Source organism: Loxodonta africana, chromosome 18, assembly GCF_030014295.1.
Source record: "Loxodonta africana isolate mLoxAfr1 chromosome 18, mLoxAfr1.hap2, whole genome shotgun sequence".
Taxonomy (NCBI): Eukaryota; Metazoa; Chordata; class Mammalia; order Proboscidea; family Elephantidae; genus Loxodonta; species Loxodonta africana.
The window spans coordinates 28,465,480-28,487,804 of record NC_087359.1 but is presented as its reverse complement, the minus strand read 5'-3'; the positions used below and the strand labels follow the sequence as shown (position 1 = coordinate 28,487,804).

Below are 22,325 nucleotides of genomic sequence, written 5' to 3'. Positions count from 1 at the left end.
TGTGGTTTTCCCCAAGCCCTTTTCACAAAGAGCTGGGGGTTCATCCTCCAAATCTACCATGTTGGGGACCTGAACGTGGCTCCGCTGAGCCCAGGAGCCCTTGGAGCATAGCCAGGCTAGGGCGAAGGGAAGCAGAGAGGTGCTGGCTTGGTGGCCAACTGGAATCATGACAACAGCCAACACTCCCGTGGCACTCACCCCGTGCTGGGCACCACGCTGACTGCTCTGAAGATATTCATTCATCTAATTCTCCCAACAACCTTATGGGGTCAGTATAATTATTCCCATTTTAGAGATGTGGAATCAGTAATCAGAAACTTACCTGAGTATGAGGGGGACTTCTGGGTGCTGATGTTGTTCTGTTTCTTGATCTGGGTGCTGGTTACATGAATGTGTGTTCATGTCGTTAAAAAATATGTACACTTCTATGTGTAAATTATACTTCAATTAAAAAATAAAAAGAATCTTGCCCAACACAGTAGGAAAAGGAGGACATAACTTCAACCCAAGGAGCAGCAGCCCTGGTGGCACAGTAGTTAAGTGCTCAGCTGCTAATTGAAAAGTTGGCAGTTTGAACCAACCCATCTGCTCCACGGGAGAAAGACTTGGTGATCTGCTCTTATAAAGATTAACAACAATAACAAACCTGTTGCTGTCGAGTTGATTCCAACTCATAGCCACCCTGCAGGACAGAGTACAACTGCCCCATAGGGTTTCCAAGGCTGTAATCTTTACCGAAGAAGACTGCCACATTTTTCTCCTGAAGAGCAGCTAGTGAGTTCAAACTACTGACCTTTCAGGGGCCGAGCACTTTAACCACTGTGCCACCAGGCTGTCCTACTATGTCACATGGGGTCGTTATGAGTAGAAAATCAACTTGATGGCACCTAAATTTTTTAACAAAACAATTTCAACCCAGATAGTCTGGCCTGACAGCCTGTGCAGTTAGCTGCAAAGGGCTATTGTTCAAAAAGGTCCTCATCACTGGTCTTCAGTTATTTTGCACAAATATTCTCTAAAGGAAATCTGACATCTTTTGAAGTTGACATCTGAATTGTTTCATTGGTAAGTTTAAATTGTCGCAAAGGATGTAATTTCCATTGGGTTGTAAATATTGACACAACTGTACTGTTTTGTCCCTCATTTATATTGATCCATTTGCATCCAAATAGCTTAGTGACTTGAGAGCCACCATGGGCCATTTTAAAGACACAAGAACAAACCTTTTTCAACATCATTCCTTTTTCTCTTCAAACTCGTAATTCCATTCTAGCCACCATCCCCATTTTATGCACCATGTAATTTATTTTCATGCTTCAAAGTCTATTATTGAGCATCCTATCATATCTGCTTGCAACACAAATATGTATATAAACTGAAATTTTAAAATTAAATTTTGTAAACTTACTAAGGCTTTATTAGTAGTACCGAGTTGTTTAAAACAACAAATATATATTCACATTTTTATAAAAATTAACATTTTATTGGAAATGCACCTCTTAAAGAGATTGCATGGGGATTTTTTCCCCCAATTAGTTCATTTATCTGTGGATGAATATCATTTTTTAAGAGGATAAGACAAAGTTCAGCAACAGTTTTGTTTGTATTTTTCTTTTTTTTATTAAACTTAAGCACAGAGAAAACTTGCTCACACAAATAAGATGGGACTGGAAGGGATTTATTAAAACGTCACTTAATTCTTTCAATTCTTTCCAAGTTGTCTGTTAAAAATCACATCGACCGTTAAAAATTATATTTAATGATATCATCTAACAATCCACTACAATCCTTCAATTTTGTTGAAAGCAAAGAATTGGAAACCATGTAAAGTATAAAAAGTTGTTACCCAGATTCGAGACCTGCATTTTCTCCATTTCAAACTCACAGCGCAGATAAATTTAAGGCTTGATTGACATACGCCTTGGGATGCGCTGCGGGGAAGGGATGGACATAGACAGAAGCTTAGAGCCAAGCTGGTCACGTTGCTGCTAATTGAGGACCAACCGGAGAATTCAATTCGGAGATTTTTCTGGAATTGCAGGAAAGCGCAGGCAGGCCTCACTGAACCCGGCGTGGTCCTAACTAAGCCACCGGTCGGTCTGCAAAAGGCGTGCTGGAGGCCTTTCCTTTAGACACTGGGAAAACGCTGCCCGGGTTCAAAGGGGCGTTGGGACGAGTGGGAAGGGAGGGTGACTCCTGTTTGGCGCGGGCCAAGTTGCCTGGCCGCAAGGCCCCCCATTATTGCAGAATTTTAATTTTACTCGACAGCTTGGGGAGGCCGCTCAGAATAGAAGCAGCAGAGGGGAGGTCAGAGCAGGTCACGCAAGAGGTTTCATTCTCAGAGACTTGACCTAGAACTTGGAGACCTGCTGCCCGGCACGTTGAACTCTATATCACCCACGCCCCCATTCACCAGCAGTGCACCGTTATCTCTCGGACTGACATTTGTATCAGCCAATGGCCTTCGGGTCTGCGAAAGCCCCGCCCCATGATTGGGAGGGGCGAGAAATTGGAGTGACGTAGTGAGGAGGTGTCAAAACCTCCGGGCACAATAACCAATCAGGCGAAGGAACTGTTCGAACGGACGTGTCAGGCAGCCAACGGCCGGCGACGCTGCGGGGGTCGCGTGGCTTCCGTTCCGAGTGGGCGGGGCGGTGTCCCAAACGGAAGGTGGTTTTTGTCGGTGCCGAAGCTGGTTTGAAAGTGGGGGTCGGGCCAGGCCGCCGTTGTCTGTCGCCGCGGCCCCGCTTCCGGGCTAGGCTGTCCCTGCCTGCCCCGCCTCCCTTCAGACCCCTCGGTCCCAGGCTCGGCTCCCCGCCCAACTCGCGCCCCGCCCGCTGCCTCCGACTGCGGACCCGGCCCGCACTGCGGCCCAGCCGCCGCCACCATGTCCCTGCACGGCAAACGGAAGGAGATCTACAAGTATGAAGCGCCCTGGACGGTCTACGCCATGAACTGGAGCGTGCGGCCTGACAAGCGCTTTCGCCTGGCGCTGGGCAGCTTCGTGGAGGAGTACAACAACAAGGTGGGCCGGGCAGGGGCTCGGAGCCCAGCTGGCGGGGAGCGGGCCCCGGGAGCGCCCTTTCCGGGCCGGAGCCCAGACCCCAGAGCCCTCCTGCGGACTTGCCTTGGCGTCCTGGAGCGGTTCCTGTGTGTCTTGCCCGGTGCTGAGGGTTTTGCACTCGTTGTCTCATTTAATCCTGGCAGATTCCCGTGTAGTCGGGAGTGTAGTTACCTCCGTTTTACTGATGGGGAAACTGAAGCACAATATCGTGACTTGCTGAGCTAGGCAGCTATTTCATGGCCGAAACAGATCTGAAACCCGAGCTTCCACGCCAAGGCTACACCGTTTATCTTTTTCAACCCCCTCCCCTCCTGCCGCATTGCTTCAGTTTGGGGGGCGGGGGTGGGAGGAATTAATGGCTGTGAGGGAAAATGCAGGCGTTAGAGTTGGTAGCCCTTCACTTCTGGCACAGACTTCCCCCTCCCCCCACTCCCATCCCCAGATACTATTCATGGTTCCCCTGGCCCTTCTGCCAGGAGTGCCATCGCTATTGCTGCCTGATAGCCATTCCTTCCAAAGCGATGTCTTTTTGAAAGTCTTGGCCCATGGCCATGATCCCGTCATTGTTTCCTAAATAGAGAAGGATGATACTTTGCCTTGTCTTTCCTTGGCTCCTTTCCTGCTAATACAGATGTGTAACCTTGAGTAGTAAGTCTTTCTGGGCATCCATCAATTTGAGAGTCCTTCATAGAAGCGTTGGTAGTAGGGGAAACTTTTACGCTGGCAGTGCAGCATACATTTATTTTCTGAAGTTGTTGCATAAGGAATTTTCTTTCCTTTATTCTTTAAGCTCTTCCTTTTATTGTATCAGAGTAAAAGTTGTGATTGATAGTGATCAGAGCAACTGAAAGCCTTGGCTGTTGATATTTAGAGCCAGAGCTCCCGCTTAAACCATGAACACCAGAAAACTAAAATTACGTGGAGAGTGACAGGCATGGCGCAGAGGGAAAAAGTCACGCTGTCTAGGGTCAGGTCCTGTCTGGTCCCTTGATTAGCTGTGGGGCATTGCACAGGGCAGTTGTATTTCTGACCCACAGTTTGTTGTAGGAAGGAGGTTTCTTTTTACATGTGATGGTCTTGTAAAAAGCATTTGAAATGTTTATATTTCTTTTGTGTGTAGTTTTTCAGGAGCACATCTGTTTCTTTAGAGTAGGTCATAACTACTTGGGAGTCCCCTTTGAGAAAACGTTGAAAACAATGGACTTTGCTCAGATATTGCACGTGAACAATTTACAAATCTCAAGGAGTACAAACTGATCTCGAAGCCCACCCACTGGCCACAGAAAACGGAGAATCGGGAGCAAGACATAGCTTTATTTCCTTTTCTCTGGTGATTTTTATTCCTTATGGAGCATAGTGGATGGCAGAGCTGGAAATGGAATTTAAAGCCCTGGTGTGGAAACCAGATTATTAAAATTAAGACCACTAGAACTATTGTTAAGGGTACATGTTAAAAAAAAAAAAGGTAAAATATGACTTCCAAAGGGCATATGAGTCTTTTCACACAAATTGATAATTTTTTTCTTGCAAGTATTTCCAGGGTTAATTTGGGTAAGAAGTCATAGTCTCATTTCTAAGAGAGGGAAAACTGAGTCACAGTTAGGTTACCAAAGAATCTGTGGAATAATTGGTGTTAAATCTCAGTTTTGGGAACTCTGCCCCCACATTCGGCCTTCCATTCAGCAACCGTATGGAGCTCCTTCTTTGTGTTGGGCACACAAGCAATGTTGCCTTAGTAGTAAAATGCAAACTAATAATCCCAGTAGTAACAGAATAAGCAGTTGACTGTGTTTTAACTCTGAGTCCCTGAGTGGGACAAACAATGCATTCAGCTGCTATTAGTGGTTGGAGTCTGGCAACGTGAGGTCGTCATGAATCAGAGCCGACTCGCTAGTAACTGGTTTGGTTTTTTGGCTTTATATTTGAACTCATTTATGTGATGTAGGCATATTATGGAAACCCTGGTGGTGTAGTGGTTAAGTACTACAGCTGCTAACCCAAGGGTCGGCAGTTCAGATCTGCCAGGTGCTCTTTGGAAACTCTACGGGGCAGTTCTACTCTGTCCTATAGGGTCACTATGAGTCGGAATTGACTCGACGGCAGTGGGTTTGGTTTTTTTGGGTTTTTCTAGGCAAATTATTTTTGTGTCTCCATCTATCTGTAGTTCAGGGTTCTTAGCTTTTGTGTGTGTGTGTTGTGTATGTGTGTGCCATGGACACCTTTGACGATCTAAAGTCTATAGTCTGCTTCTCAGAATGATGTTTTCAAATGCGTAAACATATATAGGATTACAAAGGAAGCCAATTATATTGAACTATAGTTATCAAAACTTTTGAAAAGTGGTGATAAAGTAATATGTGCTTTTAAATTAACTCATTAAATTGTATCATCTAGTGTAATTGTTATTGTAATTTTGAAATGGTTATGAAGGTAAACAACTTTTCATAATATATTTCACAAATATAATGTGATATGAAAAAATCAATGATTTCTATTGGTGACAAAGTCACGGATATTGCTAATGCTGCTGTGGGTGACTGCCTCCATTTGTAATTAAAAGAAATGCTTAATTTCAGCTAGAGATTGATGAAAATATAATTTTCTGATCCAAGTTCATGGACCCGCCCCCCACCCCCAAGTTAAGAAACCTTACTGTAGAGGATCTGTGCGTAGGGGCAGTAAATCACACTTTAAAGTAGTGCTTCTTGGACTAAGAGGAAACCCTGGTGGCATAGTCGTTAAGAGCTATGGCTGCTGTCTGAAAGGTCGGCAGTTCAAATCCACCAGGGGCTCCTTGGAAACTCTATGGGGCAGTTCTATTTAGTCCTGTAGGGTTGCTATGAGTCGGAATCGACTCAGCGGCAGTGGGTTTGGGGTTTTTTTTTTTGGTTTTCTTGGACTAAGTTTTTTTTTCTGAGCTGAAAGGTTAATTTCCTCTTTTTTTAAATTGTACTTTAGATGAAGGTTTACAGAACAAACTAGCTTCTCATTAAATGGTTAGGGCACATATTGTTTTATGACATTGGTTACCAACCCCATGACATGTCAACACTCTCCCTTCTTGACCTTGGGTTCCCTATTAGCAGCTTTCCTGTCCCCTCCTGCCTTCTAGTCCTTGTCTCTGGGCTGATTTGCCCCTTTAGTGTTGTTTTGTTTTTTGGGCCTGTCTAATCTTTGGCTGAAGGGTGAACCGCAGGAGTGACTTTATTACTGGGCTAAAAGGGTGGCTGTGGGCCATACTCTCTGTCAGGCCAGCAAGTCTGGTCTTTTTTTGTGAGTTAGAATTTTATTCTACATTTTTCTCCAGCTCTGTCTGGGCTGCTCTATTACGATCCCTGTCAGTGCAGTCACTGGTGGTAGCTGGGCACTATCTAGTTGTACTGGACTCAGTCTGGTGGAGGCTGTAGTAGTTATGGTCCATTAGCCCTTTGGACTAATCTTTCCCTTGTGTATTTAGTTTTCTTCATTCTCCCTTGCTTCTGACAGGGTGAGACCAGTGGAGTATCTTGGGTGGCTGATGACAAGCTTTTAAGACACCAGACGCTACTCACCAAAGTAGAATGTAGAACATTTTCTTTATAAACTATGTTATGCCGGTTGAGCTAGATGTTCCCCAAGACCATGGTCCCCACAGCCCTCAGCCCAGCAATTCAGTCCCTCGGGGAGTTTCGATGTGTCCGTGGAGTTTACATGACCTTGCCTTGAGCAAGTTGTGCTGGCTTCGCCAGAATTGTGTACTGTCTTACCTTCAACAGTTTGACCTAAGTTTTGGAGAAGCCCTGCCATGGAGGTGGCTGGCTTCATTTAGAGAAATTTGAAAATTTATTGGTTGGAATTTTCGGACTTTTAGTTCCTACTTGCCATGGATAGTGATTGCCAGCAGAGGACAAACTTAATGGGCACATAGCCAAAAAAAAACCAAAGCCAGTGCCATCGAGTCGATTCTGACTCATAGCAACCTTATAGCAAATAGATACTGATGAAGAAGCTCAGAAATAGCCTTTTTTTTTTTCCCTTGGTGTAGAGGCATTACGATAAGAAAACAGCATTGTAATTTTATAAATTTTGTGTTAATATAACCATGTTTTCCTATAGTAGAATTGCTCCTAGTTGTTCAATGGAATTAGATCTGTTAGTGTTTCAGGAACAACAGTGACTTCCAGGTGTTCTGTAATCTGAATAAATTTGAAAATCATTGCAAAGTAAAGAAACAGATTCTATCCACTATATCTGATTTTAAAAAAAAAGCCCTGTTATCAGTTGTTGTGTCTCATGTTCTTTTTTGTGTGGTCTCAGCAGCAATGGTGCTGGAGCATTGGTTCTCTAAATTTTAGGCAGTTGAGAATTCCCTGAGGTTTATGTATTCCTGGGCTCCACCCTTGAAATTAGCAGGCATTCGGGTGATTCAGAAACAGATGGTCCAGGCAGCACGCTAAGAACATTGCCCTGGCGTTACCTTGGCATCTGCTGGCCAGAGGCAGGAATCCAGTCTTTTTGTGGCTACGTGCTCCTGACATTGGTTCTGCCCTTCCATCCAGGTTCACCCCTGAAAAAAGCTCCATAACTGTATTGCCTCTTTGAAATAGACTGGGCTCGGTTCTCAATCCGGCCATGTCCCAGCGGTGTGTGACCTTGGGCAAGTTAACCTGTGCCTCAGTTTCCTTGCCTGTAAAGTGAGAGTAATTAATAATAAACGCATCTCTCTTAGAGGGTTGTCAGAAGGAGTTAATGGACCGAGGAACTTTGGCACACAGTAAGCAATGTAGAAATGCTAGGTATCACAACGTGATCATCGTCCTTTTTGTGGTTAACTGCTGTCACGTTGGTCTTGGTGTATCCCCGTGACTGGTTGCAGATCGGATCATTGTGATCCACAGGGTTTTCATTGACTGATTTTTTGGAAGTAGATAGCCAGGGCTTTCTTCCAGTCCATCTTAGTCTAGAAGCTCTGCTGAAACCTGTTAAGCATCATAGCAACATACAGGTCTCCACTGACAGATGGGTGAGGCTACACATGAGGTTCGTTAGTCAGGAATCGAACCTGGTCTCCCTGATGGAAGGTGAGCATTCTGCCACCAAACCACCAGGGCCTCATAATCATTACTGTACCTGGAATTGGAATATAATCGAGGAGAATTATATGGGTGTTAGGTGGATTTGGTCCCTGGGTGGCACAACGGTTAAGCACTTGATTACTAACCGAAAGATTGGAGGGTCGAACCAACCCAGAGGTGCCTCGGAAGAAGGGCCTGATGATCTGCTTCCGAAAGGTCACAGCCTTGAAAACCCTATGGAGCGCAGTTCTACTTTGCATACATGGGATCGCCATGAGTCGGGATAGACTCAACAGCAACTGGTTTGGTTTGGTTAAGTGGATTTGACTTCGTATTTTCCACAGGGGAATCAGGACCTTAGGTCAGAAAGGTCATCGTGTTCATCCCCTGTCTTTGAAAGGTTTTAAAGACCCTGGGGAAAAATTCCCTTGATCCCTTTTGACCAACTCATTTTGTGGCCTGGCAGCTTGTACTTCTGACTGTAAGTACTATGATGTGCTAGTTGTCGCCCATTTTCTCCTGTCCTACCTGGTTTAGACACAATGACTCTTATATTCCTCCTGAGTTTTGATAGTATCTATGGTCTCAAGGCAGGTCACATTTCCATTCTTTTAGGGGAAAGGATGGTAGCAGTTCCTGGGCTTCTGTTCCACTTAATTGCGTGTTTCAGAGTTTGGTTTTGAATGAAGTTGATAGGATGACTGGGATTTATTTTGCACTAGTATTTAGTGAGCTGACTACTTGTGCTCTGACATTTAGCATCTAGAGAACATTTATGCGTTCTGAGAGCAACTAGGTGTTCCTCATGCTTTTTGAAGAATACTGGTAATGAATCTGGGTATCACTACCCTGCACTTAAAATACACGTGATAAATGTTTGCCTTGTCAGCTGTGTTGATTCCTCTGAGATTTTTAATGCGCAGTTACTTTATATACACAGTGCCTAATTATTTTGTCTCTGGTATATAATTTTTCAGCTCTTAGTGTTTGTAGCAGCCGTTCCAGGTTCTCATTCATTTGCTCATTAATTCAACAAATGTGTTGAATACATCACTCTTTTAGGCACAGTGATACTTGGTGACCTTCTGTAACCTTTTTTAGCAGATGTGATATTGGTAGCAATAAAGAGAAAGCATTTTTGTACACATTGGTATTTTTGATAGATATCTGTAATTTTGCAGTGCTCCATCCAAATTCATCTCCCTGGCAGGACTGTCAGCAGGGAGCTTTAACATACAAAACTCTTACGGTTTTTAACTTCCCCCTTTTTTCTACATAGTGAGAGAACAAATTCCCCCATGGGACCACTTTATTGCATTTTGACCTAATCTTGTTCCCGCGCACTTACTGGAGATGCCGTGTTCTTTCTGTAGATAGTCTGGCCTGCCTGAGGCCTCACTGCCGGAGCTGACTGGCCAACCTCCGAGCCAGGAGCTGAAGGGTGCAGTGCTGAATTCATCTCAGACTTTAGCAAGGCAGGACCTCAGTGTGTGTGGGCATTGGCTGAGGACAAATGGAAAAGGCCAGGAGGAGCAGCTTTATGCTCTCAGAAGGTGGCTTTAGTTGATTTTTGTTACATTAGCAGTTGTGGGGAAAAGTTCCACTGACTGAAGTACTACATTGATTCAGGTAACTTGGAGACTTTAAAAAAATTACACACACACATGTTCCACTTCGTTTTCTGATACTAGTGCTGTCTGCATTGAAGTGGAATAGTGGCTTCTCCCAAGGAGCTTATAGTCTAACAGCATAGACATGGCACTTTTTTTTTTTTTTTAATATAAGTCCTAGGTAATATGAACAGTAATTTATGGTGTTATTCATGAAACTAATAAAAGTGAAAGTGAAGATGTGGTCATGCCTCAAGGGATGAATTGTTTTTGCATATATGTGCCTCAGGAGTCATCTGAGGTAGTAATACAATTTAAAAATAAGTAAAAAAGCTTTTTACTCCACAGCCTTTTCTCTTTGTGGTTAGGTGCCATTAAGTTGGTTCTGACTCATAGCAACCCTATAGGACAGAGTAGAACTGCCCCATAGTTTTCTAGGCTGTAATCTTTACTGGAGCAGATCGCCAGGTCTTTTCTTTTGTGGAGCTGCAAGGTGGGTTCAAACTGTCAACCTTTCAGTTAATAGCTGAGCACTTAGCTATTATACCACCAGAGCTTCTCTTTCTTGTTGTTGTTGTTGTGTGCCATCAAGTCAATTCTGACCCATAACAACACTGCAGGACAGAATAGACCTGCCCCATAGGGTTTCCAAGGCTGTAACCTGTACAGAAGCAGACTGCCACATCTTTCCCCGGCAGAGTTGCTGATGAGTTTGAACCACTGACGTTTTGGGTAGCAGCCAAGTGGACTAAGCCACCAGAGCTCCTTCTTTTCTCTTTTACCCACTCGTTACCTATTGCCATCGAGTCGATTCCAACTCATAGCAATCTAATAGAATAGAACTGCCCCATAGGGCTTCCAAGGCTGTAATCTTTACGGAAGCAGACTGCCACATCTTTCTCCCATGTAACGGTCGGTAGGTTTGAACTGCCGGCCTTTCGGTTAGCAGCCAAGCACTTAACTGCACCACCAGGGCTCCTCCTTTTCTCTTCAACAGTATTTATTTCACATTTTGGAGTAAAGTGTTATGAAACAATGGTTACAGAAAGACAGTGGAGGTAAGAAATCGATATTTAACAACAGAGAACCCCTGAGGGAGCAGGAGAGCAGTGGGATGCAGACCCCAAATTCTCATAAGACCAGACTTAATGGTCTGACTGAGACTGGAAGGACCCCGATGTTCATGGCCACCAAACCTTCTGTTGCCCCAGAACAGGAACCATTCTCGAAGCCAACTCTTCAGACATGGATTGGACTGGACAATGGGTTGGAGAGGGATGCTGGTGAGGAGTGAGCTTCTTGGATCAGGTGGACTCTTGAGACTATGTTGGCATCTCCTGCCTGGAGGGGAGATGAGAGGGTAGAGGGGGTTAGAAGCTGGCAAAAAGGACACGAAAAGAGAGAGTGGAGGGAGACAGCGGACTGTCTCATTAAAAAGAGTGTGTAGCAAGGTGTATGTGGGTTTTTGTGTAAGAGACTGACTTGATTTGTGAACTTTCACTTAAAGCACAATAAAAATTATTTAAAAAAAAAAAGAAATTGATGTTTAGCAGGAGGACAGGGAAGATCATGGAGAAAAAAGGCAGAGGAGTAGCCTAAATATCAAAAATAAGATGATTAACATCAGATCTGATTTTTCTTTATGTTCCCATAATATACGAGGAAGGATGGCAATATAATGAAGATCAAATGGGCTATTTAAAAAATCCAAATGAGACCAAAAGGTCAACGATTACTCTAAAGCAAAGATGAGCTGGTAGAGGGGCAAGGAGACTAAAAAAAAAAAAAAGAGTACCGTAAATGGAATAGCCAGAATACAATTAAAGAGGATATTGTCACATTGTGATAAACATAACTAAAGTTACTGAACAATATGGGTAGAAATTGTCAAATGGAAACCTAATTTGTTATGTAAACTTTCACCAAAAACACAATAAAATATTACTTAAAAAAAAAAAAAATCAAATGGATATAGGAAGATGCCAAGAAAGGACATCTGTGACTCCAGATTCCAAATCAGAAGAGTGTAGTTCTCCAAAATAGGTGACACATTTCTGACGGGCAAACTCAATAGTCCTTTGATTGAGACAGTGGGAAGAGAGTGCACAGCCTGGCAGCAGGAGCTTCCCCAGGCCCTCTTTGACACCTTGGGTAGGAGGGGAGCGAAGCTGTCCAAAGAGACACATAGCCATGCCATCTTTACTGGAAGCATTAGATGAGGGAGGTTGGAAGAGAGATTGGCCTGTGAGCAGCTTGGCAGCTCCTGATTGCTGTTGGCTGGGGGAGACACAAAGGCTTCAAGTGCTTCTGCCAACTTGGCCTCTCTCCTACGGGAACCTCCTTCAGATCATCCAGGAGGAACTTGCCTTATTTAAAAGGGACTTAACACAGTAGCTATAGAAAGATATTGTAAGAAAGGAGGGAAGAAATGGGAAACAATGGCAGGTAAAGTACCCACACTACAAAAACGTTTTCATGTCAGTTGAAAATTATGGTTTAGCGTAATGTCCTGCCACCATAAATCCAAAGAACTTAAGAAAATTAATAGCTCTAAGCAGAGATACAAGAGATCTGATAAAATGAGGCAAAATGACAGATTTTCTCCTGAAAATGGAAGATGAACTGGCATAGCACAGAATTGAAAGTCATGGTGGGAACAGCAGAAAAATGAATAAAAACTGCTGAAAATATTGTAAGGGATAGGGAAAGATTGAGAAAATGAAATGGAAATAAACATTTAAAAACAATTAGAAAACGATAGATGTAGAAAATAAAGGAGATCTAACTTAGGCATAATTGGCGTCTCTGAAGAAGAGAACGAGAGAAATGAAAACAAATTCAAATATGTAATTAAAGAAAATTTCACAAAAATAAAGTTTCAATGTGATGAATTTAAACTCTAGGTCAAGAAATATTGACACAGAACAGTTGACACTAAAACACATCCTAGTAAGTTTCTATAGTTTAAAGATGAGAAAAGAATCTTTTGGGCACCCAAGCAATAAGATCAAGTCTTCTTTAAAAGGGGAAGAGGAAATTAGGCTAGCCACATTTAGTTCCAGAAGACAATGAATCAAGGTGTACAAATCTACAACTATTGTAGATTGTGCCACTATAAATACCTGGGGATATACTTAAGAATGTGTATGATTTGTATAGGAAACAATGCTGCTGAGTGACACAATGCAAGACTTGAATAAAGGAAACAGTATACTCTCTCCTTAGTAAGACTCAGTGTCCCTAAACTTATTTATAAACTTAATGTGATCCTGATTTTTTTTTTTAGAACCAGGCAAACTGATTTCTTTTACAAATGAATTTACAAATGTGCAAACATTGTCAGAAAAACCCTGAAAAGAAAGAGTAATGAGGAAAGTGGGGAACTACCCCACCAGACATTAAAACATGCTGTAAAGCTCTGATAATTAAGACAGTTTGATACTGTAAGGACAGATGAGTAGAACAGAAGAGAGTCCAGAAATGAGCTCAAATACATAATTTGTGATAATAGGATGTTATGAGTAAAGAAAATCGATCATATAACAAGTGATATGGAGACTACCTCATACCTTGTACCACAATTTCAAATAAATTAAAAAAATTAGCACAACTGTAAAACATGGGTGAATTTTGTAATCACAGAGTGGGTAAATGAAAGTAGAGACAACTAGACTGCAAGACCATAAAAATAGAGATAAACTAGGCCAGATAAAAATAAAATAAAATTTCTGTGTGGCAAAACCAACCAACCCCACAAAGTCAAAAGATAAATGGTAAACTGCAAAAATATATGTAATGTCCTAGATTAAGAGCAAATTTCTTTAATATGTAAAGATGTACGGTCACCCAGTAGAAAAAGGGCAACAGGTGTGAACATTTTCCAGAAATAGGTATGTAAATTACCCTTTAAATATATGGAGAGCTCAACCTCATAAGAAAAAAGCATAATAAAATTTCAGTCAGATTAACAACAACAAAAAAATTGGTAATATACATTATTGGTGGGCATATAAACTTACATAGCTTCTCTGCAGAGGGCAAGTAGCAGTCACTCAGAATTTAAAATAGATTTCTCCTTTGACCCAGTAGTTCCACATCTGGGAGTTTGTCCTACAGCTAGCTGTTCTTATCTAATTGAAAGTACAATGCATTCCCGGCATTTTGTCGTTGTCCTCCATTTTGTGATCTGATGTAATTTTCCTACGTGTTACAAATCCTAATCTCTGCCTGTGGTTAATGAGGCATGATTAGGTTATGTTAAAGAAGATTAGGGTAGGATACAACACCCTCATTCAGGTCACAGCCCTGAATCTGATGGAAGGGGAGCTTCCCTGGGATGTGGCCTGCATCACCTTTTATCTTACAAAAGATACAAGGAGAGAGAAGCAAGCAGAGAGATGGGACCTCATGCCACCAAGAAAGAAGCACTGAGAGCGAAGCATGTTCTTTGGACCCGGGATCCCTGTGCTGAGAAGCTCCTAGACCAAGAGAAGATTGATGACAAGGATCTTCCCCCAGAATCAACAGAGAAAGCCTTCCCCTAAAGCTGGCGCCCTGAATTTGGACTTCTAGCCTCCTAGACTGTGAGAGAATAAAATTCTGTTTGTTAAAGCCATCCACTTGTGGTATTTCTTTTACAGCAGCACTAGATGATTAAGACTGTGTGTGTGTGTGTGCGCGCGCGCGTGCACATGTCTGTGTGTGTATATATTATATATTTTTTAAACCCTATGTACACATTTATACAAATACAGGAGAAACATTTGGAAAGATGAGCATCAAACAGTGGTTTGGGGGTCAGCAAGTACAATTGGGGATGAGGGTCATGGGAGTCTTTACCTTTTAGTTTTATGTGAATATTCACAAAGAGCTTACATTATCTTTCATTGTTAAATTTAAAAATTCTGAGTATACACATGAAAAATTGAACAGTGACAACCAGTCCTTACTCCCTTCAATACTGGATTGGCAACTTGAAACAAAAGTACTAGAGTCAATTTGGCTGAGGATAAAACGTTAAGTCTGTGCAAACACATGAAGAATTTGAGAAGTGAAACTAGGTTGCATAATTGAAGCATTCAGGTGGAGCAAGACTTTCTTACATAAATGGTGTAATCTTGAAATGTTGACAAAAACAACCAATTTTAGAAAGAGATGAATTTCAGGTCAGAGAAATACATAATATGCTGGACTCTAGTTGCCAGCAAAATTCTTTTGTGATATGTGAGATTTTATTTGGCACCTTTCTTAACTATAGCATCTGTTGAAGCACGGCCCACCCGAAGTCCTTTACCCAGATTTTAATGTAGAAAGGTGATGTATAAAAGAATTAGGCACACCCTACAGTATTCCAGAGAAACTTTGCACTTTGTTCAGGGCACTGTAAGTCTGTAGAAAATCCTGACAGCCTTCGGTTTGGCTATCTGTTCTCAAATTTTATACTGAAATACATAAAAGGTAACTCAGTTTGACTCTGTCCTAATAAACTGCGTACTCTGGATGACTGTGTTTTATAACTTTATGTTCATGAGTGGATGTTAGGAAAACAAGTGTAATAGAAGCCATAAGAGATACCTTAATTTCAGTAACAAAATAATGGAATCATACTCCTTACCTAACAGGTCCACTTAGACTTTATCATAAGAAAATACTGTGTATGTAAAGATCTAGATACTCAAGAGATTTGTGGACTCATGAGATCACGACTGATTAAAAAACGTAGTGGACAGCATTGTTGTGAGGCTGAAAGCCAAAGAAATTTATGGTCATACTATCCTGGGTTTAGGAAAATGTTTAACCCTTCTTGATTAGTGTTTTAATATAAAGAACCACTGCATGTAATTATTTGTAAGAAATGTATATTAAATAAGGTATCTTTCAGTAGAAACACACATGAAACAAAGTTATGTATTGATTGCTTGATGACAGTGTTGTGACCAGAGGCTGGCAGGAACCTAACTCTGCATTTCTCCTAGGGGTAATGGCTCAGTATTTACTAACTGAGTCTTCTCAGTGGCGTTGTTACGTGTAACTACGAGTAATGAGAATCGGCTATATTTGAAAATGCCCCAGGAAAACAGATGTTTATGTGGCTCAACTTTGGTGTGTTACAGGTCCAGCTTGTTGGTTTAGATGAAGAGAGCTCCGAGTTTATTTGCCGAAATACCTTTGACCATCCATACCCCACCACAAAGCTCATGTGGATCCCTGACACAAAAGGCGTCTATCCAGACCTCCTGGCCACAAGTGGCGACTATCTCCGTGTGTGGAGGGTAAGCAGAAAACATGGTTCGCGGCCAGACCAGTGGGCTTTCTCAGTGTCTCCTGTTGTTAGCAGCCTGGTTTCCTGAATAAACCGGGGTCGGAGGCAGTGAGTACTTCTGTGTTGTGGCAGCACTGGAGAAGAAGTGGTAGTGTGTCTGCACTGACCTTGTTTGGCTCAGCAGATCTTCTCCTAAGTCTCACCAGGGTTCCTTGAAGTCATACTGCTGGCTACAGAGTCAGCTCTGGAAGCCAGAGTCTCATTTAACCTGAAGTAAAGATGACAGCCTGCTGTGGAAGTGGGGTATGGAGGCCTCTTCTGTTTATAGCTAAGGTATTTTTGAGTAAATTAAACAAAATGCCGGGCTACTGATTCTAGTAATACATGAGTGGAGCCTGGAGCCTCACCTCCACTCTTAGCTGAGCTCATGGTCAGCAGCATCTCCTACAGCCTGGAGGTCGTGCCCAGCCAAGCAAGGTGCGTAGGGTCCAGGCTGAGTGAGGTGAGAAGACCTCTCCTCTAGAAAGATCTGGGGATGGGAATTTGGAAAGCAAAGCTGGGCAGAGGAGAAGGTTTAAAAAGTAGCAGCATTCGGGGAGTTCCTCTGGGATTTATTATTTATTATTCACCCCCACCTCCCATGTGTTATATTACTAAGATGCTGTTTAGACAGGACTTTAAAGACTTTCTGTGAGGCTACGACTGGCTGACCTTGTAAAACTCTTGTTTCTTCAGGTTGGTGAAACAGAGACCAGGCTGGAATGTTTGCTAAACAATAATAAGAACTCTGACTTCTGTGCTCCTCTGACCTCCTTTGACTGGAATGAGGTGGATCCTTATCTTTTAGGTAAGGGAATTAGGGAGGAAGCATTCCAGTTAGAAGGAGGAATGACACATTGTCTCAGTTAGAACCTTGGCCAGTTTTTAACCAGTGACCAGAGGTACGAGAATCATCCTAGAACAGGACCAAGTAGGAAAGAGCAGGCTAAACATCCTAAAAAAAAAAAAAAAAATCCTAGTGGCTGTTAATTCCTCATATGGAGTTGACCTTTCCATGTGTGTACATCTTGTCTTTCCAGCCACAAAGTCTAAGGTGCTAGGGTGCAGATTGAATGCTTGACTACTCTTATGGCTCTCACACTATTCTCTACACTCAGAAGTGTTTGTGGCATGTTACCCCCTGGGTTGGACAGATGAGTAGGCACAAGGAGGGAAGCCTGCATGGGAACCTCCCTCCCGCCAGCCACTGACGCGCACTGGTTGCTTTCAGGTACCTCCAGCATTGATACAACTTGTACCATCTGGGGTCTGGAGACAGGGCAGGTGCTGGGGCGAGTGAACCTTGTGTCTGGCCATGTGAAGACCCAGCTGATCGCCCATGACAAAGAGGTAATGATGTTCTGCCTTTTCTCCTTTCCTCACATGCTTTCCGGGCCTTCCGTGTGTGAGGGCAGACTCTTCTCCCACTGTTTTCATAATATAATACGAATCAAAAATAATGTGTCAGAACAGTGGAACACCACTGTGAATGAATGCATTGTTTTGGCTGATATAAACAGCTGATTCTGTAGTCTGCCATTGCTCTTTTCATGCCAGAGACTGCTGTTTTTCAATAATAGGCTAACTGGGAGCTGGTGTCATTAAAAAAAAAAAATCTTAGAGTAATGCTTGTCTTGGAACATACTAGGTTTTTTGGACAGGAAGGCAGGAAGAGGGAAAATTTTGTGATAGACAAACCTAGTTCATCAATCTTTCTCTAAAAATGTTTTATGAAATTCTAGCATGTTCATTTAATCCTTGTATTTTTAACACGTTTTATTTTGATGGCCATGTTTCTTCTGTGTTTATTGAGAGAGCTGAGGGGAGCTATTTGTGATTTTGTTTAAATGAAAGCATTCTTCTGGGTGATTGGGAAAATGGTCATGCAGTCTTTTTCTCTTAGAGCTATTGCAGGTTCCTGGTACTCTGATTTCCTGGAGATAGAACTTGCTTTTCTTTTTCTCTCTTGTCCTTTATAGCTGGGGATATGAAATATTTGTACAGATAAAAAAATGTTTTGACCTTAGGTCAGAACTTGAGGTTGTCACAGAGTAGGAGGTTGGTGACCAGGTTATCACTCTGAGCAAGGGGCTGTTTTTGGCTTTACGTACTCCTAAGGGTAGAATCTGTTACAAGACCACTGGACTTGGCTGTGGCTAAACCAAAGGTCAGAGGAAGAGTTTGTCCTGCAGAGAGGACCAGTAAGGAACTTCTGGAAACCCTCTTGGCATCAATTGAAACAGGTTGCTACATTTGAGTTCTGTGACAACTTAGCCTGCAGTTCTTTGTCAGGAACTGGAAGAACCCAGAAAGCAAGAACTAATCGAAGTTTTCAGACTGAGAGGATTTCATCCAGGGTATTGGTTACACAGATGATGGTCAAACCGAGAAGCCACACAGGGAACAGTGAGGTAATTCAGTTACTTTGAACAGCAGAAGCTGCTACTGCCTGTAGGCCAGAGGGAGCTCAAGGGCTGCTTTACCTGACAAAAGCTAGAACCATGGAGGAGTCACAGCCATCGCCAGAGATGCTTTCAGGAACAGATAAGCCAAAAAAGAAAAAACACCATTGCCATCAATTCCAACTCGTAGCGACTCTGTAGGACAGAGTAGCTGCCCCATAGGGTTTCCAAGAATCATTTGGTAGAGTGAAACTGCCAGCCTTTTGGTTAGTGGTGATACTCACTGTAGCTCTTAACCACTACACCACCAGGGCTCTGGGAACAGATAAAGGGGAGGAGAAATACCTTAGCTTCTCCCTTCCCTCCCACAATCCAGTTTCCCATTAGTCCCCCCCACTGGCTGAACCCAACCAGAAGCAGCTCACAGACCTGGGACCCTGCCAAACACAGATTGGAGGAGTCAGCTCTCCTGTGATGCACAGAAGAGCAGGGGCAAGGGCCAGGAACGATCTCAGAGCAAACAGGCCCCAGACCAGCCACCGTGCCTTGAAATGAACCCGTTGCTGGATGCTCTGTGAGAACTAGTAGTGCCACTAGTGCCTTTGACTTTCCTTAGTCCACCTCTCTGTCAAAGTAAAGACTTGTTTGGGGCTCTCTCTGCTGCCTGGCGGATTATTGTAGTGGAGGGTTTAGTTTATTTGGAGGTTACCCCTTCCCTTCATTTACAATGGAACATACCAGTGAAGCCCAGATGAAGGTGCTGTCGTTTAAAGCTGAGGCGACTTTACGCTCTCAGCCTCATCGTCCGTGGGCATCTTGTTACTTAGTGATCCTGCTTGTGGTATCTCTGTTCCTAGGAGGTCCTACAAGCCCCTCATTTACATATTCATGGGTTTGTCACATATATAATCTCTTCCTGACTATTGGGTGCCTGGCACTGTGGGGTCCACATGTTGATAAAAATGCCTCAGCACTGAAGTTGTCCAGGGCTGAACAAAGCATTGGCTGTTGAGGCTCGTCAAGCCTATATGCCACCTTGGTGATGACAGGCCCAGCGCTCTTTTGGATCCCTCCTGATTTCTACCATAGAAAGAGCAGTGCCATTTCTTTACAGTCAGAAACAAAAGGAGCTTGTAAGGTTGACTAGAAATAGATGCTCATTTGCAGTGTTCCTGAGTGGGCAGAACCTCAAGAAGGCTGGAGGCATGGTATCGAGCAAGGGATTCCACTCATGTCTCCCTAGAATCAGCTGTCATCCGTGGCCCTGAAGACAAGTTTTGTTTAGTATTTGTTTCTCTTTCCATCTGACTCCTGCTCTGCTTGTCTGGCTCTGGCTTTGTTTGTCTCTCTCAGTCCGTTTCTTTTTCTGAAGCTCTCTGCCTCTGTTTTCTCATAGGTGTTAAGGGTGTACAGTGTTTGCAGCAAGTAATCAATGCAGAAAACATAATTCAAAACCAAACTTGATTACAAACAAACTTGAAGAAACAGAACATGTCTTAGGACAAGAGAATGATGCCAAACCTATTTGTGAATATAGGAACCCCTCAGCCTCTGATGATTCAACACTGTTGTTGCTCCTTTCTTGCAGATGAGTCTCAGGTCCAGGTTTGACATCAGAACCAACTTGGCTACTATTAAGTGGCCACAGGAACACTGAGGAAGGAGAGGGGCTTCTCTTCCTCAAATTGTTGATGTCAGCCTTAGCATGGTCATGGACCTGCCTCTGATGGCACACAAGTGAAAGCCACTGAAGCCCAGGAGAGAAATGTCTCAATCCTGTAGTACAGCAGAAGACAGCCGCAGCTCTGGCTTCTGCTGAGCCTGTCTAAGCAGGCAGAATACTTACTAAGAATTACCTGTGCTCTGTTGGTCAGCAGGGCATGTGTCCTAGTTTTATCATAGGGGTTGGAGGAAGAAGATTGGAAAGCAGGAATGTGGGAAGAATCCTGCCTATTTCTATAGCAGGATAATCTTCACTCTTTGGAAATACACTGATGGTAAAGCTCTTGGGTTCTAGTGCCCACAAATACTGTTTGGGTTTCATTTGCCTCCTTCTCTGTCCTTAGCTGGAATTTAGATGAACTGGAGCTGACAGATTCTCCTGCTACAGGGAAAGGAGGTGATGAATCTGAACCTGACGGGAGCTTCTTATTCACTCACAGGTCTATGATATTGCATTTAGCCGGGCCGGGGGTGGCAGGGACATGTTTGCCTCCGTGGGCGCTGATGGCTCCGTGCGCATGTTTGACCTCCGCCATCTGGAACACAGCACCATCATTTATGAAGACCCACAGCATCACCCACTGCTGCGTCTCTGCTGGAATAAGCAGGACCCTAACTACCTGGCCACCATGGCCATGGATGGAATGGAGGTGAGCCTTCCCCTTCAGGCTAACATAGGTACTGCTTATATATCTAGAGTGGTGGTTCTCAACTAGGGACAGTTTTGTTCCATGGGGTACATTTGGCAGTATGTGGAGACGTTTTTGGTTGTCACAGCTAGGGGAGACCACTGGCATCTTGGTTAAGTGCTGTGGCAGCTAACGAAAGGGTCAGCAGTTCGAATCCACCAGGCACTCCTTGGAAACTGTGTGGGGCAGTTCTACTCTGTCCTATAGGGTTGCTACGAGTCACAATCGACTCGACAGCAATGGGTTTGGTTTTTGGTTTGGGTATTGGCATCTAACGGGTAGAGGCCGCAGATGCTGCTAAACATCCTACAACACACAGGACAGCCCCCCCGCAACAAAGAATGATCCAGTCCAGAATGTCAGTAGCACCAAGATTGAGAAGGCCTGATCTAGAACAAGGACTGTGTGTTTAGAACTTCTAATACTTGGAGAGTTGGACTTGGAGCCAAAAAAAGCAATATCTAAAGAGTGACCTAAATCATATTTACTTACAGTTCTGAGTAGAGAACAGGCAGTTTCCCCTTCTGTAGTCTGGACAGAATCTTCCATCTTTAGCAAACAGAAATGGCAAGTCTCTCTGCAGCCATCACTTGATAAAAGTGGTGAATTATGGGTGGAGATGGAGGTGATGCAGTGATTAACTTTGCTGTGGTGAAGCCAGCACTTACACACCATATTCTGCTTTTGGGGTAGCATGTACTACCACCATCACCAGCACCTATACTGCCGCCATCACCGAGCTAAGCACACACAGAATTCTTATTACATGTACCTACCTGGACTTGAATAATCACGCACAATGGATCATGTAAACTCACTTTACCCACACGTGTACCTAACAGGACTTGGATAATAACACAGAATGGATTATCCATACTCCTCTTAGCCACTCGTGTACCTAAGAGGACTTGGACAAACCACACAATGGATTATCCATACTCCTGTTACCTGCTCCTGCTTCTCCCTTCTTGAAGGCCCTGTGTTGCTTCACAGACAGTCAACTGCCTGGGTCCTTGCTGTTTTCTTTTTCCTCAACCCTGTAGCTACTTTTGGGACCAAGATCCCATGTCTCTAATATTCTTTACAAGTGGAAAAGTATGCTTTAAAAAATATTTTCCATGTTTAGTGTTCTGTGTTTCTTGTTTTTCTGTTACACACTGAGGTTTCCTGGGCCTTTTGCTTGTTATTTCTGCAGGTGGTGATCCTGGATGTCCGAGTTCCCTGCACGCCCGTCGCCAGGTTAAACAACCATCGAGCATGTGTCAACGGCATTGCTTGGGCCCCACATTCATCCTGCCACATCTGTACTGCAGGTAACCACGTGGGTGTGTGTGGGACGGTAACCACGTGGGTGTGTGTGGGACGGTAACCACGTGGGTGTGTGTGTAGGATGGTAACCACGTGGGTGTGTGTGGGACGGTTTGAGAGCTTTACACCAAGTAACTCAATTGAGAGCCTTCCCACACTTGTGGAATTAAAGCAG

General features: G+C 43.4%; 1 protein-coding gene across 3 annotated transcripts in view; it reads left to right on the top strand.

Annotated features, from left to right (window-relative positions):
* The first annotated feature begins 2,683 nt into the window (after positions 1-2,683).
* Positions 2,684-22,325, top strand: part of DCAF7 (DDB1 and CUL4 associated factor 7) — a 29,487-nt gene continuing 9,845 nt past the window's right edge. For all 3 annotated transcript variants that reach the window (XR_010318326.1, XR_010318325.1, XM_003414322.4), the window contains exons 1-6: positions 2,684-3,025; positions 15,842-16,000; positions 16,726-16,837; positions 17,261-17,379; positions 20,594-20,803; positions 22,038-22,155. Coding sequence is in view for 1 of the 3 variants with exons in the window: in XM_003414322.4 (XP_003414370.1) it covers positions 2,888-3,025; positions 15,842-16,000; positions 16,726-16,837; positions 17,261-17,379; positions 20,594-20,803; positions 22,038-22,155 (856 nt within the window). In the remaining 2 variants the exon portion in view is untranslated. The remainder of the gene's footprint in view (positions 3,026-15,841; positions 16,001-16,725; positions 16,838-17,260; positions 17,380-20,593; positions 20,804-22,037; positions 22,156-22,325) is intronic.